Raw genomic sequence first — 25,524 nt, 5'->3', positions numbered from 1 at the left:
TCTTCCTTGGTTGAGGAATGCAGTCATACCAGCAGCTTGTGTTTCCTTTGCATGTGAATTGTGTGGACACTTTGTCCCTCTTGGTTTGCTCATCGGGGACCCTGCTCATATTTAACCCATCCTCTTCCAGGCTCTTAAAACTCATGGTTACCTGGGAGCCAGTAATTCCTGTTCTTTTCCCCTCTCCTCCTCTGCACCACTCCCTGAAATGTCAAATTCAGAAATACCCAGTCAGTCAATCAGTATTGTCACATCACTATGTCAGAGAATCTCAGCTTTCAGTCTGACCCTGAGAGAACATGGAGAGGCCCATCATCTCTGCCACCCACAACATTCTAACAACCAATACGTGGATCAGAGCTTACAAATTCCCTTTCCTTCTTGACCTGGGAAGAGCATCCACTGTTTTCCAGGGTCAGTGTTGGCTACACAGCTATTGATAGCAGAGGGAAGGCTCAGCCTGGCTCCACCATCACCCCAGTAGAACTGGTGACCCAACATTGTCCCCTGACAACTGCTCATTTGGGCATTTACATCCAGGTGTGCATCTGAAGCTTGCATCTCTGACACACTGGAGCTCACATGCCCACTCAAAGGCCCTTGGAAACAGCCCTTCTCAGTGACACCTAAAAGGAGAAGAGGGTTCAGTAACTATCCCAGCTCTCTTTGTTTAGTACCCCCAGAATGCCCATTTCTTATATCCCTGCCTGTGGGAAAAACCATCCAGTGACTCAGGTACAGTGACAGAGATCATGAGTGTGATGGATATGTCACCTTTGGTTTCTGTGCCTGGGATGCTAAGAAGCCAGAATCAATAAATGGGATGGCAAACTGCAAAGCTTCTTCACAGTAAAGGAAACAATTAATAATGTGAAGAGAGAGCCTACAGAATGGGAAAAGATTTTTACCACATGCACCTCAGACAAGAGCACTCAATCTTCAGGATATATTAAGAACTCAAAAATCTTAACACCAAAAACAAAACAATAACCCCCCCCCCAAATAACCCAACAAATAAATGGGCAAAGGATTGAACACACACTTCACAGATGAAAAAATCGGAATAGCCAAAAGATATATGCACAACTCTTTAACGTCCCTAGCAATTAGAGAACTGCAAATTAAAACTGCACAGAGATTCCATCTTGCTTGAATCAGAATGGCAATTATAAAGAATACAAGTAACAACAAATGTTGGTGGGGATGGAGCAAGAAAGGTACTCTCATACATTTTGGGTAGGACTGAAAATTAGAGCAGCCACTATAGACAGCAGGATGGAGACTCCTTAGAAACCCTGAAATGAAACCAACATTTGACATCATCAACAGATGAATGGATAAAGAAAATGTAATGTATATAGAGAATGGAATATTACTAGCCATAAAGAAAAATAAAACAATGGCATTTGCAGGAAATTGATGGAACTGGAGATATCATGCTAAGTGAAATAAGCCAATCCCAAACACCAAAGGCTATATGTTCTGATTTGTAGATGCTAACCTGAAACAAGGGAGGTAGTGGAAGGGAATAATAGAAATCCACTAGATTGGACAAAGGAAAATAAAGGGATGGGAGGGGAGAGAGGACTAGGAAAGACAGTAGAATTAACTGGACCTAACATTCTTAGCCTTTTATTTGAATACATGACCAGGATTAATTCGCGTCATGTACAGAGAGAGTGGGACCATAAATAGGATAAGTTATACTCTAATAATGTATAATTTGCAAAATACATTCTACTGTCATATGTTACTAAACAAGAACAACAACAACAAAGGCAGGTGCCAAGAAAAGAGTAAAGAAAAATCATCCACTTAAGATGGCTTTGAAGGGAAAAATGAGTTCAAGGCTATTTTCCCAGTATTATTAAACTCAGTCACTTTTTGTAGAGAGGACATTCTATTGAGACTCAAGGACATGTCTGAAATAAAAAGAGTTATTGATCTCTCTCCCCAGGGAGGAAAGATCATGGAAAGAATCTAGGATACCATGGAAAGGGGTGTCGAGTGGCTACATAACATTTCTAGTAATGGGACCCTCTCTGGATTTTGGAAGCCTATGACTCCTGTGGCCTATGTACCACCGGTCCATACACATATACAGTCTATTGCCACCTGGAGGCTGTTAGCAGCTGTAAGCAATGCAGCAGAGGAGCTGGCTCCTTATTGTAAATAAATTGTATGGAACTGTGAAGAGATGCTGGGTCTATAATCCTTATATTTTCCACATCCTAATGAGGCATCTTGGACATTCATCCTGTTAGAGTTCTATGTCCGTAGGAAAATGAACAGATGCCCTCAGAAACTGAGCTGACTGAAGTCTTCCAACAGCCTCATGCCAACCCAAATCAGGCTCAGAAAGGAATGAGACCAACATGGCCGGCTGCTCACTGCTGTGTTCTCCACACGGTCTCCATAAAAACTTCTCATTCTCACCACGGTCTGCTTCAGTTTTCTCTAAATTTCTTCCATGTGACCGGCTCCATCTCCCTGAGAGCACACCACATCAGACCCTCATCACTGGTGTCTATAGATTCATCCACTCTCCTCATTACCTTCTCTGGTTGTGAAATTCCCCAAAGATCAACTGTCTCCTCAGGTTCACTTTTGTTAAGATATAGCTGCACAGTGTTACGCTGGCCTCACACTCCTGGCCATGAGAGAACCTCCTGCTGGGACCACTTGTGTGTGCTGCTGAGCCCAGCCTCACTAGCCTTCTCACTCAATGCCCTACTCTCAACATGTTCCCATTCTGCTTGTGAAAACTGTATTCCTACATCCCCGTGAATAATTCCAACTCCCATCTTGCATTCAAAGTCCTCATTCCTGGCCCCACAAAGTTATCCAGCATCACAGTTTATATTTTATTTAGAGATAGGGGTCTGAGTTGTTTAGCACCTTGTTTTTTCCTGAGGCTGGCTTTAAACTCGAGATCCTCCTGCCTCAACCTCCTGAGCACCTGGGATTATAGGCTTGTGCCTAGAATCAAAGATCAAACATGAGCAAGAACCCTGTAGGAGAGATCAGTTGTCCTAGGTTGGAAGAATAAGGTCATGCAGAGCCTGTTATGCACATGCATCGATGGTGCCTGTGAATAGGTTACAATCTCTACAACTTCCCCACTCTTCTTAGTACTAGGTTTACCATCCTGAACTTGTCACTGCACCCTCAGAAGTATGATTGCTAGGAGTGCATTTGTGCTTTAATGGGGTAGTCATGAGCTGCATCTACAGAAGGGGAGACTTCATGCTCACCCAACAGATCAGCACTGAATCAGGGGGGCTGGTGGCTATCTGATGATTCAGGGTGATCGGGGCAAGTGTTACAGCCCTCATCCAATATGTCCAGCAGGATATCTTTCTTCTCCTGTGTGGCTTGTCTCATACTGGGGGGATAAAGAGTACAATTAAACCAGAAGTATTAAATATGAGTCCCAGGTGGTCTAAATAGAGGCCTAGGGAGTGGTCACAGAAGGGCAAGAGGGTACTCCTTTGAAAGAGAAAGAAAAAGATTCTCATAGAATGTGGGCAGGTTGCAGATGTCTTCATGGCAGGAGATAGGAGGAGAGGCTCAGTCTGCTGACTAGACAAGAGCTGAGGACAGAGACTCCACTCTCCCTGTGTGATACAACCATGACCCACAGCATACATAGAGAATGGATTTTAAGTGTGTATGTGTGTATGGGTGTGTGTGTGTGAGTGTGTGCACGCGCATTTGTAGATGTGTGTGAGTATGTGTATTCCCCCCACTCAAGGCTATGACATTTCTGCCCAAAAGTCCTATCAACCAGAGGGAAACCAGATTTATATCTCATACTCAATGGACCCTTACAAGACAGGAGATGTAGATTCTGTGAGGTAAAAAAAGTTTAGTATGATTACTTCTAGTTGGAATCAGACAGGAACCACAGAGAAAAAAAAAAAACATCTCCTTAAAAGATGGACTTCTTCCTTGGTTGAGGAATGCAGTCATACCAGCAGCTTGTGTTTCCTTTGCATGTGAATTGTGTGGACACTTTGTCCCTCTTGGTTTGCTCATCGGGGACCCTGCTCATATTTAACCCATCCTCTTCCAGGCTCTTAAAACTCATGGTTACCTGGGAGCCAGTAATTCCTGTTCTTTTCCCCTCTCCTCCTCTGCACCACTCCCTGAAATGTCAAATTCAGAAATACCCAGTCAGTCAATCAGTAGTGTCACATCACTCACTACAAACACAGGGGAAGATTGAACTGAATGGAGAGTCATTAGTCCCAGACCTTTACCAACACGGCTGTTATATGTCTGTGGATCTGATATGGTACAGACAGGATCCTAATAAAAAGGTTTGAGCTATTCTTGAGGATGAAAAGGCATTTCCATGCCTCCAGTAGAAATCAGTAACTGGGAATTAACCCTATTCACACCCTACACTTCCCTGTAAACTAGAAGCTGGTGTAGACTTTGTGTTTCATTATTCCCTTGCCAGTTAACTGAAGGCAAAATACCAATATCTTTACTTCTGGAAATGTGCTAACAATGGATTTCATTTTGATGAAAGAAAAGAGGAGAATAAATTTTGAAGAAAATCTTTTTCTCAGAGGGGAAACAGACAATCATACCCCACTTTAGTGACCATAAACCTATCTGCAACTTACGATATTTCTGGAACTGGCTGGCTAGGGCATACATGGTAGATTGACATAAGATGAATTTTTCTTCCAGATCTTGGAAATTCAGTTTGTGTTCTTGTAATTCAGCTTGTAAGCACAGACCCAAGACAGAAGTGAGAAGGTAGGGCCGAGTGCGCTAGGTAACAGTCTAACAGAATCAGAAGTTAGGAGATGTCATGGAATGTGGGGAGCCCCTGCCTTCCAATGGCCTCATGCTGGCTGATCCACTGGTTTCTACAGAAGGTCACCACAGACGTAGACCACCACTCATTGGGCAGTCTCAGGACTTGTGTACCCTCATGCCAATATTACCAACTTCTCTTTGTTCCCTCCTCTAAACTTACTATATTTCACATTTCTCCTAAGGGTATATGTTGAGAATCCTCAAAGTAAAAATGGTTTCCCAACAAGTTAAAATTATCTCCAGGAGTACCCAGTGGGTCACCTCATTATTTCCTTAATATTAAAGTGGATCATAAGGCTTTTCCTCAAGGGAACAATGCAAAACTGCCAATGTAACATAGTCAGAATGTTCTTCTCTGAATATGCAGCCATTATTTCAAAATCCATTAAAAATACAGAACAAAGAGCACTCTCGACCACTAAAAAGTAAACCATGAGTGTTTGAAATTGTTTTCTGCACTTGATCAATGTTATTTTATTATACTGCATTTTTACTGTGGCCTCTTTTTTCTCACTGGAACATCTGTTAATGTATCAGACTCTGAAGGAATTCCTCACTTCCATTACTTATGTTCCTATTGGCTCAGGCAATAGGAAAATGGAAGGGAGAATAGAAACATGAAGGGGAGCCATGCTAAGTATTTGTGAACCCTCAACTGTGGGAAATCATTGGTGGGGATTTCCCAGATCCCTCTTACTAAGTCCTCAGCAGATAAAGTCCAGTGACTTCTCTGCTCTTCATGGCAACCTTCCCTTCACCAGGTCAGGCTACTGGTGTGTGCTATCCATGTTCTCACTTACTGAGAACCATGGCTGAATGTGGAGCAGACACTTTAAGCTCCTTTCAGTAAGGACTGGATACCCTTCCTAGCATGCCCCAGTGAAACGAGCCCAATGCTTTACCTGTAGGAGCTCAGCAAATGCATGCATTGGGCTTATCTCACTTACAATGTAAGTTCTCAAGATACGTGGAGACTTTACATTTTATACACATCACAGGGTAAACTGAGGAGCAAAGCAGGGGAGTTAGTTTATTCTGCTTCTATGAACACAAAAATCATCGACTGTCATCCACTTGAACTTCAGAAAGCCAGGCTTTTAGCCCCACCTTCCTCCCTTTGGACTGCAAACCTGAAAATTACTTCAATTCTTCCTCTGCATTTGAAATGAAGTTTGAGTAAAAACAAGAGTTTCACTCTGAGGAATGACCAATATTAGTTTGTTTTGATGTGGATAGAAAATGCTGAGGTCCAGAGAAAACATCCTGAAAAATTTCTCAAGGATGAACTGATGTGCCTTACTTAACTTGCCTCTTTCTTTCTCCAGCTGGCCAGAACATACTCAATAGCTACTGATGTCATCAGAATCATCTTCAGACCTTGAGAGTATAGATTTCTATAAGCCAAACTGGAGAGCAGGTGTTGGTCTGAGAAGTCATTCATCATTATGCTGGGACCTGTTGGAAACAACCAGTAGGGGGATCAACCTGACTACCAACATTTTTTGATACAGCACTGGCTACACTCACCAATGAGTCCACTATCAATTCTTTCACTTGCTGTTCACAAGAATGACAGTTCTATATAAGCTAAGATTATGTTCGATCCATCTCTGTGTTCACAGTTTCCAGTGAAGACCAAGCACTGAGGTACCTGGCAGGATACACTCAATGAGTGCATAAAAGTGGTTGCATACCACTGTTATTACAATGAAGTCCCTTTACAGTGTCATCTGAAGCCTTCTAGTTAGTGTCCCCTTCAATGAGTCCACAAGTGCCACATACAGAGTCCTGCACATAACTCTGCAGATGTGAAGAAGAGAAAACTGCCCTAAGAACAGTTTGTTTCCCACCTATAATCCACATTGCACTTTAGGGTTTGTAATTGGGGCTCTTGCCAGTTTTAAATTTTTTTATTAAATTTTTAAATTGTTAATTTGTATGAAAGTTAAAGGTTGACTGAAGAAAAGGCTTACGCGTGGACTTACTCTTATTCTAAATGATAGGTCTTAGAAAAGCGTCCATGTGCCAGTGATTTACGAAGACCATGCCTCCCAGGAGAAAGAGGCAGTGGAGCTGAGGGAGCTGGGAAGAGAAGGCAAAACAGCCTGCAAAGTGTGATTTCAGGGACAGCACCGTGTGTTTGAAGGATAATTTTCATAATATTTGGACACTGAGTTGGCTCTGCTTCAGTGTGGTGCTTACAGAGAAGAGCAGGACAGCCGCTTTGGGAACAGAAAAGAGTTCAGAGTGAAAACCACAGGAGTGAGTCAACCTTATGCATAACCAAAGTTGAATTTTACACTCTCCTATCAAGTCAATATAGCTTCCTGCATGTGGAAAGTCCCACAGAACTTGTGCCTTCTACCTACAGAATATTTTGATATGATGTTGCTGTGTGTGTAGCTGCTGTTTTTGCTACAGCGGAACTCTCCAGGATCTTGGAATAACACTTCAGAAAGAAGTTACTCATGTCATTCTCATTTTAGTTCTTTCAAAGGAACAAGTGACTTTTTTAAGGGAAAAAGTCCCCAAGACTCCTTAGACAGATGACAAAAATGCTCAACAGAAAACAGGCAATACAGAGTGGTTTAGCAAAGTAAACCAGTGACACCAGCACATGGTTTTTACCCTTGCAGCTATTTTGGACTGTTTATGTGCTCTTTTTGTCTGATAATTACCCTCCTGTGAAGAGTCCCTGGGGGCCAGTGATTCAAGTGATGCTTTTTCTTCATCATGATGCTCTTCGCTATTTCCTGCAACCAAATTTATTAAACCCCCTTTAGACATTAGGCAGTCCTTCCTCATCCATTAAAAACACAGAGAAATTATTGGTATGAATTTAGAAAGATCTCATGCATTTCTTTAAAGAAATGGCCTGCCCATGTATTCTTATCCATGAAACAAAGTGGACCCCATAAAATGGATCTCCTGAGCAGCATGCTAGTTGTTTAACTGGGCAGAGTCTTTTTCCCCCTCATGAACAGAAACTGGAGAAAACTGATAAACTTTGGGAAGCTCCAGCTGTACCTACCTCCTGCTACATGGCTGCTTCCCCAGCACAGTGATTTACTTCCCCATATGACTTTCCTAGAAAACATACTCATTCCTCTTCAGGGAAGAAAGACAACCCTGTCCTATGATACTCCATACAACTGGGAACTACACAGGACCCTCCAGGCCTGCTTCTATCACTTAACCAGGGAAAATTCTCTCCATGTCACTTCTTAAGTATTCCAGTGTACCCTACATCCCACCCTCAGATTTTACTACTTCAACTCCCTAAAACAAACCCTGAGAGTGATTTTAAAAAGTAAACTCATAAACATTCCCTGTTTCAATGCTACAGCTATCATGCCATGTGCATTTTAAGCAATATTTTTGAGAAGAGAAAACATAAACCAGAAAGGATAAATCTCCCTTGGCCCACAATTAAAGCAAATTCCTTAAAAGTTTTCTTTCTTAGGCCACGCTCTTTTCAATTTCACAAACTTGCACCTGTCACACTCTCCTTCCTGAAAGTATGCTAGGTCGTTGCTGCCTGCCATCTAAAAGGCACATGCCTGGTTCAGGTAGGAACAGTTGGGATAGTATGACCTCTACCTAGTGGGTGAATCTACTGTCCTCCCACTGAGGCAGTCCTCGTCATTCAAGACTACACACAAAATGCAGATACCAGGAGAGCAGGTACAATATCACTTGCCTAATGGAATCTCTCATGAGCTGGGCACCTTGGAGCAGCTTCCTGTGAGCAGGGCCTCTGGGCACCTTACAAAGTGCTCTGCCAACTTGTGCTCTTCAGCCAGTTCCTCTCGATGGCCCTCAGGGTCATGCTGGGTGAGGAGGTCCTTGATATGCCTGTTGAGGAAAAAAGAAGCATCTTCATCTTCCTGCAGCTTCAGGGGGCCAATTCTGGTGCCTGAAATTCAATCAGGAAATGAAAATCCCTAAGGTAGGATACAAGGGGAAATTTATAACTAGAACTCAATGAATGATGGGATAGTAGGATTTGGACAGAGATTTCTATGGCAATATCCCTTTGAAGCCTTCAAACCAATATTCTGGTACTTTCTGAGCAATTGTTCATACATTCTTGCACTTGCCAGTTTACCTCCTGCAGACTAGTAAACACCAAACATTGGTACTTCATGTACTTTCTTGGTACTTTTCTTTTGATACTATTAAAAATACATTTGTACATGTGTATATATCTATACATTTAGGCATATAAATGTATATGTATACACAGGCACATGTACACATGTACAGATAAAAACATACATAAGTACAGATATATATCTAACTGCATTCCTTGCTTTGAGAGCCCTACTATAAAAGATGAAGTATGTGGAAGGAAGTCTGAATTTAACCCTGCATTTAGACTCTACATGAGAAGGTGGATGGGACCTGGATACAGGAAATCCCGAGACTGATTCATTCAGAGTAAGTCTACAAGTACCAAAAGGAAAACAAACTTATGTGGGCAATGGCATTGCTGTTTGGGTGAATGGAATTGGTAAAAATCAGCAGCTTGTGTGTACATGATCGTGTTTCTCTCTGTCCTTCCACCTGGGTTGAGCTTGGAGACAAAGTGCTGTGCCAGCCTGTTCCTATCAGCAATTTGCTCTCAGAGGACCTTCCCCAGGGGACTGCCAGAGTCTTCCTTGTGAGGAAGTCCTTGAGATGTTGACTGAGGAACAATTAGGAATCTCTCCCTTCCTGTGACTGCTGGGGTAACTGGGTGACAGCTCTCAAGCCTGAGCATGACTTAGAACAAAGAATTTCCTGATGCAGGTAGAAAGGAATGCATCAGAATGGATGCAGCATTGAGAAGTGATAAGGATTTGAGAGAGGTGTTTCTGAAGATATCATGAGGAGTCCTTCAGTGCAATTCTGACTCATTTAAAGCCAGAAGCCTATGAGCATTCATAGTTTACTTGAACTCTATTTCAGTAAGTTCAGAAATAATAAGTTTTGGCATTTAATACAGGAATATTGAAGAAAGCAAGCAATATCCTTTAAAAACACACTTTGAAACTCTGTGCAATAGGTACAAACATACAGCAGACCAATTTTTCCCTGGATCTGGAGGGAAGATGATATACAATCAACATATCACATTAGTTAGCTCAGCACCCCTGGATGATCAGAATTACCTGGGGGCATTTGGCTCTTACCCTTCATCCTTACTATGTTATTTATTTCCTGCCAATAAAACCAGACTGGACCAGCCACATTACACCACTCCTGCTTTACACATTGCAAACACAAGCATATAAATGTTCTCTGGGTACACTGGGATATCCTAAGAAGAATACCGAAGGAGAACTTAAAAGTAGGTACCCTGCACTTAGGATAAAAACTGGCCTTGTTTTGGAGACCAAGTGAGTAGGCGGTCCTGTTCTGATAAATTGTTGACCCAGATCCTGTTTCTTAACTCTGGAAAAAAGTCAAGCATGCACTTTTTTTTCCCCTGAGAGGTTCTGGTAAAAGTGTCTAGCTGCCTTCTAACTTACCCATTTGGGTAAGTTCCCTCAGCAGACACTTTGATTCATGTTGGTTCAGATTAGAAAAGACACTGAAAGTAGATTTAGATGGAATATGCAAACTGTCACAAAGGAAAGAGTTATTGGTGTGCCATGGACACAGTATCCTTGGCTATTAATGGATTTTGCAGGTGACAGGGTGAAGCCTTCCCTTCAGGGAAAATGTCATACATGGGCAATGAGCATTTGGGACTGGAGCTTAGAGCCAAGCAAACATGGTACCATCTCTAAACATATAAGCGATTTTGCGGTCCTTTTGGATAGCCACAAATGTTCAAAAAACACTGCTGAGAATCGACATTTTAACAGGACAAGTAGAGGAGAGATAAGAGGACCCACTGCAAAAGAGTCTTTTGGATAGATGATGAGGCATCTGCATGCTAAAGAACTGAATGAGATTCTTTGAATACATTCACTCTCCTCATCCTTGCCCACAATGTTCCATAACTTGCATTTGCCAGCGAGTGCCAGGAGGGCTAAAAGTAGGAAGAGTGCAGCTACCTGACCCACCCAATGCCTGTACTTCAGACCTGGTCCTAGTGTTTGACTCATACCAATGAGTAACTATGGGACCTGCCTGCAGGAAGATCTCTCTACCCATACAGAGGGTTGAAATTGAAGAATAGGGAGGCTACCTGGGAACCCACCAGGAGCCACCTTTTTCTTTTTAATTTTTTTAAATAATTGTAGATGGACAGTTTTATTTGTATGCTTTAATCTGTTTAGTTTTTTATGCAGTGCTAAGGATCGAACCCAGTGCCTCACACACATAGCCAAGCACTCTGCCACCGAGCTACAGCCCCATTCCACCACCTTTTTCATGGAAGCAGTGTACTCACTGGCCACATCCAGAGTAGAGTAAACCACATGTTCCTCAGGGAGGGAGGCTGGACTCTTGCTTGGGAGGCCAGGGAAGTGAGACAAGTCATGACACCTGGAATGAGCCAAAAGCACCTCATTCAATGAGTCCATCAGCACTTCATTCATATCCTCCTCCACTTGCAGCTCCATGCAGAGAGCTGTATGTAAGGAAAGCAAAATACTAAAATATGAAAGATCGGACTTTACAACTACTCAGCTGGTCTTGATTAAAACCTTCAAAAAAAAAAAAAAAGTCCAGAAGGCAGAGTGGTTATCCCTCCAAAGCACAGGAACAAATCAAACCTCTTTGATTATAGAGTGTGACTTTAATGGGAGTTTAAGAAAGAGGGTGGAGTGTGAGAGAGATCTTTAGGTGCTCTCAGTTCACTGGTTAGATAACATTGCTGATGAAGAAGGAGACTCATCTTTTCCTGTGTGGTACAGGCTTGTCATACCATGATGACAGCCAGAACAGATGGTACAACCCCAGTGTCTTCTGCTCCATGTTTCTTGAACAGTTCTGACAAATCAAAGTTCCTGAGGCATTATTGATTCCAAAAGATGTTGGGTATTCAGGCCTTGTTCTTTAATATTTTGATTTATATGACTTTGGTGTGGTTTGGTCACATTTCTTGCTATAGAATTCAACAAAGCCAACAAACTCAGGCCAAACCCACAGAAAATGATGTGTGTCTCCTCCTAACTACCTTGCACAGGAGAGTGCAGTTTTCACTGTGAATGAAGGAAACTTGACTTTAACACCAGGGAAAAGACTGTCTCTAGGTTGCTAAGGTAAAACTTAATGGAAGGTAGAAGCCAAGAAAAGAAACACCAGGGAAAACAAAGGATCCCCTCCTGGTTATCAGAATGGATGGAATAAGTACATTCTGCAGTTTTGCTCTTCCTTGGGATCTGCAATCTCAAGATGTCACCATTACATTCATTATCCATGACTTTCACAGTTACCTGGAGTTCACTGGCTCTTTTGCTTCAGATTGCCTTGAGTTTCTGCAAATATATTCAGACACAACAAAAACTTATCCTTATGTCCTGTTACCAACCCTGTACCAATTTATTCACAGAGTGAGTGTTTTCTTTATGTGATGAAAGGAAACTCTGAGGAGGACACTCAAGGAACACTTGAGTATATCTTCTGAGAAATGGAAAGGTGTCATTTCCTTAGTCACTGGTCAGATATCCCTTGTTTGGTCAATTAATAGCATCATACTCAATTTTCTGAATCTGGTGATCAGTTGAAACTATTCATTATCCCAGTGATCAAGAAAAACTTGAAGACTGGATTCTAGATCACTTTCTTCAAGACACAGACCTTACTCCAGAAGCTGGTGTTTCTTTGTAGCTTTGAGATTATTTACAGGGACTGACATGCTGTGTGGGATCTATAGACCTTCCTTGAGGAAAGATCTTTTGTGCTACTGAGAAAACAGGATAATTTCTATTAAAGGGAGTGGAGTGTGTCAGGGTCCAGTCCAGGCCTTCAGGAATAATTATAACACATTCATGAGGGACCATACAAACAATATCTCCCATGATACAATCAAGAACACTAACCTATTTGTACACTCACCAATCCTCAAAGTAGACTTACTGTTCAGGATCAAAAATTAGCAAGGACATTATAGGAGAGATCACCTGTTACAGCTTGGAGGAACGAGACCATGCAGATCTCTGCTCCACACGTGCATCAGTGGTGCCTGTGGGACTGGTGCAGTCTCCACAACCACCCCACTCTGGTTATTCCTGTGTTCACCATCCTGAATTTTCACTGAACCCCATCAGAAATATGACTGATATCAGTATAATTCTCTTTTAGTGAACTACTCCCAAGCTGCATCAAGAGTAGAGGCTTCATACTCACCCAACAGGTCAACACTTGGGCAGGGAGGTTGGTGGATATCAGGCAGTTCACAGTAAATGGAGGATGTCTTATGAGCCTCATGACTGAGTCCTTCAGGGCTTCTTCCACTTCCTCCTTTTCCTCCTGTCCCTCTTTTTCAGCCTGGTGTGATGAAGTGTATGATTAAACCAAGAAATTCAGATGCAAGAGTCCCAGATGGTTCTCAAGAGGCCTAAGGGAGTGGTCACAGAAGGTCAGGGGAACTACCTTCTAAGAGAAAGAAAGTGGTCCACCTAGGATAATGGCAGAGTGCTGCTGCTTTCATGGCAGGACATAAAAGAAGATGCACTGAGTAAGAAAACGAGCTGAGGATGATGGATTCTCAATGCTCCCTATCTGATACAAGCAGGACCCACAGCACAGAGAACACAACAGTGGCTCCAACTTTTCTATAAATTGCATCGATTTATACATATATCAGAAGTCAATGCCCTTGAGACATTGCAGAATCCAAGAGGTTTTGTGCATTCTAGGATTCTTTCTCTATATATTGTGAATAGCTTTCATTTTTTTCCTGGTTCCTTGGTATGAAATCCCTGCCAATATGCTACAGCCAACCATGCATAAACCAGATATACATCTCAATCTTAATTTATCCATACAAGAGTGTAGACATAGATTCTGAGTTTAAAAACTTTAATGAAGCTGATTATTCCTACTCTCATGAAGCCCATCATAGGACAGTTCCCAAAAAGAAATGCTTCTCAAATAAATGGGTGAGTTTAGTGTGTTACTTTAAAGCTGAAGAGGATAACTTGGGCTGCAGCCATAAAAAAAAAGACTTGGTGAAACTAATAAGAGCAGGAAAAATACAGCAAATTGTTGGAAATTAGCTCTTAAATTAGAAGTAATAATTCAGTATCTTTCTTCCATTTATTACTCAATCAGTGTCCCTTACTTTATACATTTGTGTGACCATGTACATACACACAAATACACAGGTATTATATTTTAAATGATATTTTATACTTAGTTTTCAAACATGAATTAAAGCCAAATTTTGTTTTATAGATTTTGATGTTAAAAATGGAAGTGTACTGGGCTGGGGATGTGGTCAAGTGGTAGTGTGCTTGCCTAGCATGCATGAGGCACTGGGTTCGATTCTCAGTACCACATAAAAATGAAGTGAAGATGTTGTGTCCACCTAGAACTAAAAAAATAAATAAATATTTTTAAAAATGGAAGTGTACTCTTTATTTCTCATTGGAAAGAACACATAAAACTTATGGTATAGTATTTCCATATAATACACACACACACTTCCTGGTATTTTCAGTCATCTATAGATTCTGCATAAACCTAATACAATGTAAATGTTAACTAAAGAGTTTGCATACTGTATTGTTTATGGAATGACAAATAAGCCTGTACATGTTTAGTACAGCTGCAACCATGAGAGGCCCGACTACATACACAGTAAATGATCTACAGTTGATTGAAGCCACAGATGTGGAAACAAAGGACTCAGGTTGCTTTAAGACAATTTTATGTATCTGCATTTGCTTTCATAAAAAAGAAAAGCTTTAGTTTAAGATTTTGGGGAAGTGTTACTATTTAATTGTTTTATGTCCAATGAAAATGTAAAATTAGTTGCTTTTCAGTGGGATTTTTTTAATAATACTCATTTTAAAATCAAAAGACACTGATGATTTTACACTGAAATCTCTTAATGTTATTAACTAGGTTTTCTATCCCTATATGCATCCATGGAAAAGTCCATAAAATGTGTTTACATAGGTTAGTTAACAGCTAGATTAACTTTAATTATTTCTAATGTTTAGAAGGTGAATTATATAGGAATCTGTATGACTGAGTATGACTTTCCTATATTTGATTTCTGGCAGTTTTATAATTTCTCATATTTCTTTGAAGAACTCATAGACATATAATGCACAATATCCACACAAAACTAGAATGCACTGAATGCAAAGATTATTGTTTTTTGAAGAACTGAAAATACAGTTTGTCAGCAAAACATTGTTCTACATGTGAACATATATTTTATCTATGAAAGTTACACAGCACCACTTTTATTAAAACATGCCTCAAACTAATCTATTTTTAGTGCTCCCTAACAATCTTATCAAAGCCCTTGTTTAATACTATCTTCTTTCCTTGGTAAAGTGACTAGATCAATTAGATTCAGTGTTCCAAATAATCAATTAACATGATGACAAATCAAATTTTTAGATAACCTGAAAAGAATTAAGTGTGGACTGTATCCATTCTTATACTTTTATTTTGTGGTCTTGTGTTCACAATGTGTCTTTGTATATTATTTAATGACATTAGCAATCATGTTATATCTCAAAAGAAATGGTCTGGGCTTAAGCCACTTCATGAATGTTAAGAAGACAATTTTGACATAGGAACTTGAATAAAATGGTTTCTAAAATAATTTTAAAAATAGTGTAGGCAGATCTTGGAAAACTTTTAGAATTTTCATGAACTATATGCAATTATAGTATATAAAACCAATTTACATGGCATAAAATTCAGGCCATGATAAACAGTAAGTAGTGTGATCGCTCACCAAGGGAGAAATAGGAATGAAGTTTTGCTTCATAATTAACAACTGACTGCAACAGAAGATATTTTGAGACTCATAATACTATTTCCATTGTTAAAATAGAATTGAACTATTTTATTGGGGGAGATTAATTAAGCATTGTGAAATATATAGAGCACCTGTACTTATTTTTAATTAAGTATTATTGATTTCATGTTTACCTGGTGAACTTCCAAGTACAAACTCCAGGAAAATGAGGAATTTGCCAATACAATCTTAAACAACTTAATGGACACAATGTGGGAGAAATGATGAAATAAAATCTAATGGGATAATTGAGAATTTTGGTTATTGCACTGATAAAAATACATAGAAATTTTTTGGCTCAATTTAAATTAATTTGGCAAATAGTAGAGCAGAGGTCAAAACAAATTGTTTTACAAGTCCTCAATCAACAGTTGTGTCTCTGAGCCAATAGAAATCAGGGACATAAATTCTAAATAAATGTCAAAGATGGTACTTTTTAAGTTTGCCAGAAATTGTAATTGTAGGTCAAGAGTTTGGAACATTTTTCCTCTACCACAGACAACTGACTAGATATCCTTAACAAACATTTTGCTATGAATGCTTTGGGGAGGGCATTGTGCTTGGGAGTCAAAAGAGGAGAATTAATAATGGTAAATGATTTATATTTCAGACAGGAAACCTGTCACTTCTGTTGTTACTGAGAGATAAACAGCATAAAGATTTTAAATTATGAATTTAGAATGCACCTTAAGTTGCCAAACAGTAAGAGGAGTTTAGGCTTAACTTTTGCCCATTTTAGGAAACTGCCAAAAACTTTTGCTCCCTCTGAAACAAACATTTTTATAGTCCTGTAAAAGTACAAATGTGTGAACTTGACAACTGATCAAACAGAACGTTGATCTGGTTTAAGTTTACTGCTTTAAAAACTAAAATGAAAACAAATAATTGTCATTCATCAGAGATCTCCTTTTTGTAAAGAATTGTTTTACTATGTAGATAGATGTATATATGTGTGATACTATGTGTGTGTGTGTGTGTATAAACACACACAAACGTGGGCATATATAAATATGCATCTATATTATCACACTACTAATATATTCACTTACAGATATTGTATCTGTGATGCCTCTGCACTGGCTCTGATCTGTCTTTCATGTTTCATTCACTGTTGTATTGAGATGTATAGGATATCTGGGCAGGATTAGTCCAATGGTTGTCAGGAAGAGAGTCAAAGTAAATTACCTGAATCATGAAGAATGTAAACCTATGACCCTGACTATTTTATCTTGGTGCTGGAATGAACTTAGGGAAGAAACTTTACATAAATTTATCAAGCACATGATGTTTTGCCTTCAGTCCTTTATTGAATTACTTACAGCTCCTCTAACAATTTTATCTTTTTTTTAAACTACCAAATTCAGAAAGCCAAATTATTCTTCAGTAAAAATTATTGGAAATTTCCATTTTATTTAGAAAAGAAAAAAATGTAGCTACCTGGAAACACTTTCAGAGTCTGTACATTATTCTAATAGTTTGTTTCAACTCTTACATTCTAAGTTTTATGTCAGAAATTTGCCAAAATTGAGGGAAAAAAAACTTGGGCTCCAATCATTGAGGTCAATTTAATGTTCAGTATTCATTATTGACTCAGATTATATATCCATGTATATGAAAGACTGAAAGCTCTTGAGAAAGATTTCACCTGTGATAACTTTAAATGCTTTAGAAATAAGGTCACTTTCCATCATAATTTAAGAATTTCTAGTTGATACCACTAATGAGAAGCAATAATATGGAAAGAACAAAGAAAAACACAGAATCAGAAAGTGGGAATTAAAATTTCTTTATATGATCGCTCCAATTATATCTCCCAATTCAAAGGTGGTTTAAGAAATTAATGAGAAAGATTTACTGTGTATGGCATAAAGTTTTAACTTTCATACTTCAACTAGTACATCCTGGATTTGACTCAAATTATTCCTTCCCATCTAAGTCTTTCTGATGTGAAGATTTGAAAAAAAAATCATTGAGTTACTGCTGAGACGGATAGCTACTAATCTTTGGAGAAATAAACAATTTGTTCCCTTAGATGATGCAAAATTGATTTAGAAAATAATAAAACTTAGCAGCAGAGGCAAGCCTGGATGAGGAGTGAAAACAGAATGTAGAGAAGCGAACTTTAGGGCCTACTTTTTCTTCTATTAGATGCAAGGTCTCTGGTTTTATTCCTAGGTCTTTGATTCATTTTGAGTTGAGTTTTGTGCAGGGTGAGAGATAGGGGTTTAATTTCAATTTTTTGCATATAGATTTCCAGTTTTCCCAGCACCATTTGTTGAAGAGGCTAGCTTTTCTCCAATGGATGTTTTTGGCACCTTTGTTTAATATAAAAATTGTAATTTTGTGGGTTAGTTTCTGTGTACTCTATTCTGTACCATTGGTCTACCAGCCCGTTTTGGTGCCAATATCATGCTTTTTTTTTAAACTACTGCTCTGCAGTATAGTTTAAGGTCTTGTATAGAGATGCCACCTGTTTCACTCTTCCTGCTAAGGATTGCTTTAGCTATTCTGGGTCTCTTATTTTTCCAGATGAATTTCATGATTGCTATTTCTGTTTCTATGAGGATGCCATTGGGGTTTTGATTGGAATTGCATTAAATCTTTATAGTGCTTTTGGTAGTATGGTGATGTTGATAATATTAATTCTGCCTATCAAGAGCAAAGTAGATATTTCCATCTTCTAAGACTTGATTTCTTTCTTAAGGGTTCTGCAGTTTTCATTATATAGAACTTTTTCCTCTTTCATTAAGTTGATTCCCAAGTATTTTATTTTTCTAGAGGCTATTGTAAATGGAGTGCCTCTGACTAAATTCAATCCCCACTAATTCCTCCCCCCAAAAAGGAATAAAGTATTTAACTTGCATTTGGGTGTTAGAGTCTGTAAACAAGTCAAAATAACACCTGGCATTTTGCCAGGGGAATGTTAAAGTTCGTAAACAAGTCTGGATGGTGCCTGGCAAAATGTCAGAGGGAGTGGTTTGAGAAGTAACAAAACCGAGCCATTAGGTGTAGAGATTCCTGATTGGTTGACTGATGTATCTAGTTTATGCTAATTAGATAAGCTGTGTGGAATGTATAAATACTGCTCCTGTCCTGCAATAAACGGCTCCCACTCCTGCTGTATCAATCTACACAAGTTGTTCGTCACCCCCCGGTTATTTTGCTGCAGCCGGACTGCGGCAGATGGTGGCCCGTTACGGGGAGCCCCGGGACACTCGGGGGTAAGTGACGAAAAAAAGCTGCCCGTCCATAGATAGGACGGGAGCAAATCTGCTCGTCCCTAGGCAGATAGGGCGAGAGGAAAAATGGCCATTTCGAGAAAATGGAGAAGATTGATACAGTATGTTTGTGTCTTGTTTTGTCTCAGTGTATTGTATTGTCTTTGTGATGAAAATATGGAAGGGGTGAGAAGTAAATTACTAAGGGAAGAAGGCACCCCAGTGGAACCAAGAATAGTTAGGGCATGTGTTGATAAGAGCCCAGGAACTCTAGTCAGAAAGAAAAAGAAAGTTCAGAAGAAGAAAGATTATCAGAGGAGGAAGGATTATCAGGAAAAAAGTTGCAACAAAAGGCTATTACTAAATACTTTTCCTTACCGGAGGGTGCGTGAAGCGGAGAGGCGGCTGCCGAGTGTGCAAGCCGGTCACAGCGCAGCAAGGATTTTCCAAGAGGCGGCGGCGACTGGCCCTTCCCCGCCTCCTGGCCGGGGAGCTGGCTCTTCCACTGCCGCGAGCCCAAATCTAGACCTGACCTGGAGGCACAGTCTCGCAGGCTCTTGCTCCCTGTGCCCAGTAGCAGTTTGAGTCCGGGACACTCCCCAGGGCCATCTGGGGCTGCCCAGGCACTACAGCCAGCAGAAGATGCTACTGGTGTCCCTGATGTTTGGTCATTTTCAATGCCAATAACTAAGCTACAATGGTTCTCCCACACCTGGAAGCTGATGAGTAATGAGCACTATTAATGCTTATTTCAAATGCAAAAAAACCTTGAGATAATGTACTAAATTGTTCAGAAGGTTGTTTTCTTAGTAGAATGCTACAGGATTTTCTTTAGCCATCCGGAGTTCCTGCCTTCGTCCCAGTGCCGGTAAAGACCAAGGTGGAAGAATTTCCAGTGTTGCTGAAAACCGGACAAGACTTTGGCTGAGAAACAGATGAGACTTCGGATCAAGCTAGCTGCCTGCAGAACTTACCTGGACTGTGATTTAAGCTAGCTGCCTGCAGAACTTACCTGGACTGTGATTTAAGCTAGCTACCTACAGAACTTACCTGGACTGTGATTTACCTGGACTGTGAGTTAATCTATTGAGACACTGCTTTACCTGGACTGAGACAACAAACTGTAATCTATAACAAATTGTAACTCGGTATCTTTGCTAATGGTGTCATTGCTGGTATAATTTTTCCAAGGGCTTCTTGCATGGAGCCATCAAGTGGCTTGGTATTGTGGCATTTTGTATCCTCCCTTTCTGTTTGTAGCAGGTTATTTATGGTGTTTCTGTAAAAACCACTATGGTCATTATTTAAATTAAACAAAAGGGGGAAATGTTAGAGTCTGTAAACAAGTCAAAATAACACCTGGCATTTTGCCAGGGGAATGTTAAAGTTCGTAAACAAGTCTGGATGGTGCCTGGCAAAATGTCAGAGGGAGTGGTTTGAGAAGTAACAAAACCGAGCCATTAGGTGTAGAGATTCCTGATTGGTTGACTGATGTATCTAGTTTATGCTAATTAGATAAGCTGTGTGGAATGTATAAATACTGCTCCTGTCCTGCAATAAACGGCTCCTACTCCTGCTGTATCAACGTACACAAGTTATTCGTCACCCCCCGGTTATTTTGCCGCAGCCGGACTGCGGCATTTGGGCACAAAGTGTGATTATGGCTGATTTAGACATTTGTTCCAGACACTGTTCTGAGCATAGAACTAGGAGAATCCAAGAGGAATGAGGGCACATGAGAAATACATTTTATTAATGAAGTATTTTAACTTGGTGCTGCTCAAAGCAAAGTGATCTGGTGTTAGCATTTTTTTTCAGGAACTAAATTAAGAAACTAAATTCTTTGCTCTGGATGTTTCTCTTTATCCACTGAATTATTCTAGACAAACGTAATGATCAGTTGAGGGGTATAGGGAATGAAACTCTAGAAATTTAGCTATTCTTCATTTAAAAGTTAACTAGACTTTTAATTGACCTTACATTTGCAATCATTATTTTTTTTAAATCAGAAATAGCTAAATGCATATCAAAAGGACCTGCTAGTTGATAACCATCAAGGTACAGGTAATAAGTGGAGTTTTCACTGAAACTGATTTGAATGTGGCTATGAAAAAAGAATTACAGCATACAAAAAATAAAAAGTTCAGAATATTATGGTAAACAAACAAAATGGAGACATTAAGAAAAACAAAGAGAAATATGGAAAACTAACAAATGAAAAGAGTTACCTTTTTAAAAAAGAACTGAATAAGATAAATAAAAAACATATTCCTGCAATGATTACTCTTGGGTTTATAATCACAACCATTTATGTAAAGTATTTTTTGAATTTTTTTCTCAAAAACTATTTCTTAGACTTAATTCACATTTTTATGAATTCCATGAATTCTGAAACATTTTTCTTAAGTACCTTATAAAATTTCATACTTCTCACATTATACTGTAATACTCTTCAAACTTGATATCTCAATATTTTTGTTTGTTTCCTATGGCCTTTTGGCTTTATGTATGTGAACAGGACAGAGGTAACATAACGTTACAGCATATAATCATATACTAATAAGGGCTACAATGCATAGGAAGTTGAATCACAGCATATACAGTGAAGGCAATGGGGAAGAAGGAGACTTATTTCAATAGGCTAGTCAAGAACAGCCTCTTTTTAGAGGTAAATATTGAGCAAATTGTACTGTGGGAGACAAACCTTGCACTTGACTGAGTTACACTCCCCAGCTGGATGCTGAGGTGCTCAGTCACAGAAATGTGGCAGAGCTTTCCCCACCCTTCTTGGGTTTGAGGGTCGGTGTCTCCTGCATGGGTGTGTCTTGCTACAGCCCCATGGGTGGAGCTATGCTCACCTATTCCTTTGTAATATAACCCCTTGCCCTGTTTAGGATAGAATCTTCCATGGAAGTGACTTGTGTGTGTCCCCTTCTCTTACTGTGCCCTTGGGTGTGGCCTACCCAGGTGTCAGTCAACCTGCTGACAGTGGACATCATAAAGATAGACTCAGCCCCCTGAAACCTGACCCCTTGCCTCATTTGAATAGCTTCTCCTCAATAAAAGGGGTCAACGTGTGCTCTCGCTCTCTCTCTCTCTCTCTCTTCCTGCAGACCCTTAAGGTCAGAGAAGCCATCACAGCGACCCCAAAGAAAAAGGTATTTGTGTCCCTTGTGTGATTATTTTGTGCATCCCAGTCAGCCCAGTTTACCTGGAGTGACCTCTGAACCTTTTAGTCATGAGAACAGAAACCCGGCAGTGTACAGTAAATCAGGTAGCAAAACACAGTAGAGGAACTAGCAAGTTCAAAGCCACTGAAGTAGGAAGATTCTGGATGGCTTGATGCACATCCAGGTGGACAGCCTTACTAGAAAGGTACAGGAAGACAGAAAGGAGGAGATTGAGAATGTGATGGTAGGGCATTGTAGGTACACAGCATAATATAATTGATGTTTTTAAAAGACACATGGTAAGCACGGAAACAAAAAAGCTAGGAGATTCTCCCAGTAGTCAACTGATGTAAGATGGAAGCCTGCATGAACTGGCCTGCAATGCAGACTTAGAAGGCGACTAGGTTTGGGATATATTGACAAGCAAACTTGATGATGGATTGTGTTTGGAATGTAGGGGGAAGGGAAGAATCAGGGATGAAAGCAAAGATTTTATAAGAACAGTGAAGTAATAGGGATTCCAAATATAATGAGAGAGAAGTTTGGGGTAAAACAGGGTGGGGGTGTGAAAAATTGAGAATTTTGTTCTGACATGCCTGCTGAATATCAAGAGTAGATGTTGTATAATAATCAGTGTGAGATGTAAATCTGGACAGCAAGAAATGTTTGGGACTCACTGATATATTGATTGTATTTTTCCATATGGGGGAAAACATCTAAGGATTATCTAATTTTTACTTCTTACCTGTATATTATTTAAGACATATTTTCTTCTGTCTTGGAATATGACTTCAGACTATATTATTCTCTCTGAAAATATACAATATTACTTCTTGGACATTAGGCACATATCTGATTATTGTACATGATTGAACACTTGAGATAAATGATTTCTAAAAATGAATGAGTTACATCATGCCTTTTCCAATTCTACAAAGTTTGCTTCCTTTTACCCTATTCTACTTCTTCCTTCCCAAAAATAAAACCTGGAGATAAAAAAATAATAATCAGCTACTCTGAGCAAATATTATAATATACAAAGTTATTTTACTTAGTCTATCGTTTTCTGGAAAATACACACCATTTTAAGGAAAATAATGTTACATGTAATGCAAATTTATTATTTGCCTGGTTCTGCTAAGATTGGTAGAAGTAACACATATTTCAAAGGATCAAGTTTATAAATTTGCACAGAAAATATACCTACATGCAAAACAATGAGAACAAGGAAACAACACAGCTATAAATACTCAAGCACCATAACTGGTTAAAAAGGAAAAAGATATTATGGTGGTGCTGGGTTTTCAAAGAGGAAACTGTATGCAGATGTGTGCAGAGAAAACCTACTGTTCAATCTGAAAGTGAACACGGCTTACCCAGAAGTTGACCAGGGATGATCCTGGCATTTTCCCAGCCACTGCAGCTCTTGCATGCTGCACACTCATGTACTGTACAAATGCATAACCTCTGTGAACTGAGCATCCAACTATTTTTCTCTACTTTGAAAAAAATGGCTTCAGTGTCAAACTTCTTGACAATGGCTGTGTTTAAATTGCCAATGAAAATACCGGAATTGATGGACGTAAGCTCATTATTGTCAGTGATGCTGCTAGCCTGTGTGTTGCCAGGCATAGTTAGCTCACCTAGTTTTAATCCTTAAACAAAGAAACAAAAGAACACAGTCATAAGGTAAACAAGTAGATACACAGATATCACTGGCTTTTTTAGCTTTTCAATATTATACTTAGGAAAGCTCAAATCCCAAATTCAGTAATATAAAAGGTATACACTGAATGGCTCCATGTAACAAAAATACTCAACATATAAGTTTGAATAAATACCTGATTCACTTATCCAAAATTTATTTCCAAAAAATGACCAAATGGTTTTTTTTTCTTTTTTTCAGTTAGCCGATCCTTTGATCACTTATTCTATATTTAATTGACTTTAAATTATTTTCATAGCTAGAAAATAATAAAGCTCTGTGCTACCTTCTTTTGCAATTTCCAATTATTATCAAATGCAGGAAATGGAGAATAGAATACAAAGCAAGGTGTACATGTACAAACAACTTGATAATTCATTTGAAAAATTACCCAAGCTTTTGGTTTTACTTTGATATGTAAATTAATACAGGATTTTTTTCTTCTTTCCTACTGTAGGATACATTGCTATGTAGGTAAAATAGACATAACATAGAGAATAGGAAAGAATGGAGGAAAAGATGGAGAGAAGAAAATTTCATTAATTTGAAATTTTTACATGTGGAAATTGTCATCTATTTATTTTTTCTTCCAAACAACTAATAATATTTCCATTCTTGTCAATATTTACCAGCTAAAAACATACATCCTCACAACTTGCAGAGAAGCAGTACAGTCTTTCAAAGCTTGAGAAAACATAGCCAGTTTTTCTTCTACATTTGCCATCATGTAATTAATACTATGAAGAGGTGGTCAAACATAAAGATGGTGGAATGAGATGGACATCATTACCCTAAGTACATGTATGAAGACACGAATGGTGTGATTCTACTTTCTATACAACCAGAGAAATGAAAAATTGTGCTGTATAGGTAGAATATGAATCATGATGCATTCTTCTGTCATATAAAAACATTAAAATTAAAAAAATATTTTTAAAAAGAATGTAAAAAAAAAGAAAAAGAAATACACTGTAAAGTTAGGCTGCACTTAAGGCTCTTTGTTTTCAAGTAGAAATTTGTATGACATAATCCTACCTGAAAGTGTCAATGGTGCCAATCATTTATTACCGTCTTCCTTTAACTTACACGTTTACAAAGAGTTTCCTCTTTCTATAAATTTAGGGGCTAAAGGAATGGTTCAATGATATACAGACAGATAATTATTAGAGGCCTTATGGGCAAGGAGAATATCTCTACTACAAATCTTCTACTATAATTTGCCTAGGCTTTTGCTTCTGATAAGAGTACACAATTTTTTCAGCATTTTTCTTCTACCACAAATTTTAGTCTCATTTCAGAGCCACTTCAGTGTATAACATAGATACCTCCACTTTAGATGCACATTGGTTTACTGATAAACAAAAGAAGTCTTGTATCCTAAGAAATGTGGGAGGTATTTCCCTTTATCAGGATGCCAAAGCAAAGTTAGCCCATATTTGCTACAAGAATTTCAGGAATAAACTGCCTTTTTGTGTGAATGAAAAACAACTTCCAGGAGCCGCCCCCTCCCCCTGCGCCGGCAAGGTAGAGGGAACTGTGACCACCCACAGAGCAGGCCCAGCGGCCTGCTGAGGGGCAGAGCCGCCCCCCACCCCCCGCGCCTGCCAGGTAGGCGGAACTGTGACCACCGACAGAAAAGGCCCAGTGGCCCGCGGCGGGACAGAGCTTCCAATCACTCCT

The 25,524-nt window shown here is 39.4% G+C and overlaps 1 protein-coding gene and 2 long non-coding RNA genes across 3 annotated transcripts in view; all 3 read right to left on the bottom strand.

Moving 5' to 3' along the window:
- The window catches only part of LOC125620186, a 5,752-nt gene extending 5,251 nt beyond the window's left edge, over positions 1 to 501 (bottom strand). The window contains exon 1 of the mRNA XM_048814600.1: positions 366 to 501. Within this exon, the coding sequence (XP_048670557.1) occupies positions 366 to 501 (136 nt within the window). The remainder of the gene's footprint in view (positions 1 to 365) is intronic.
- A 2,785-nt stretch (positions 502 to 3,286) lies between these two features.
- LOC125620194 lies at positions 3,287 to 4,841 on the bottom strand. The gene is made up of 3 exons (XR_007351791.1): positions 4,635 to 4,841; positions 4,097 to 4,148; positions 3,287 to 3,385 (listed from the first exon to the last, which is right to left on the bottom strand). It is a non-coding gene; the product is annotated as an uncharacterized LOC125620194 (long non-coding RNA).
- A 3,697-nt stretch (positions 4,842 to 8,538) lies between these two features.
- Positions 8,539 to 25,524, bottom strand: part of LOC125620183 — a 55,039-nt gene continuing 38,053 nt past the window's right edge. The window contains exons 2-4 of the long non-coding RNA XR_007351784.1: positions 13,117 to 13,257; positions 11,216 to 11,310; positions 8,539 to 8,688 (exon numbers count right to left, since the gene is read on the bottom strand). This is a non-coding gene — a long non-coding RNA (uncharacterized LOC125620183). The remainder of the gene's footprint in view (positions 8,689 to 11,215; positions 11,311 to 13,116; positions 13,258 to 25,524) is intronic.

The sequence above is a fragment of the Marmota marmota genome, unplaced genomic scaffold (genome assembly GCF_001458135.2).
Source record: "Marmota marmota marmota unplaced genomic scaffold, marMar, whole genome shotgun sequence".
NCBI lineage: Eukaryota > Metazoa > Chordata > Mammalia > Rodentia > Sciuridae > Marmota > Marmota marmota.
Note: the sequence above shows the minus strand (reverse complement) of the source record. Positions and strands in the feature narration are given on the sequence as shown.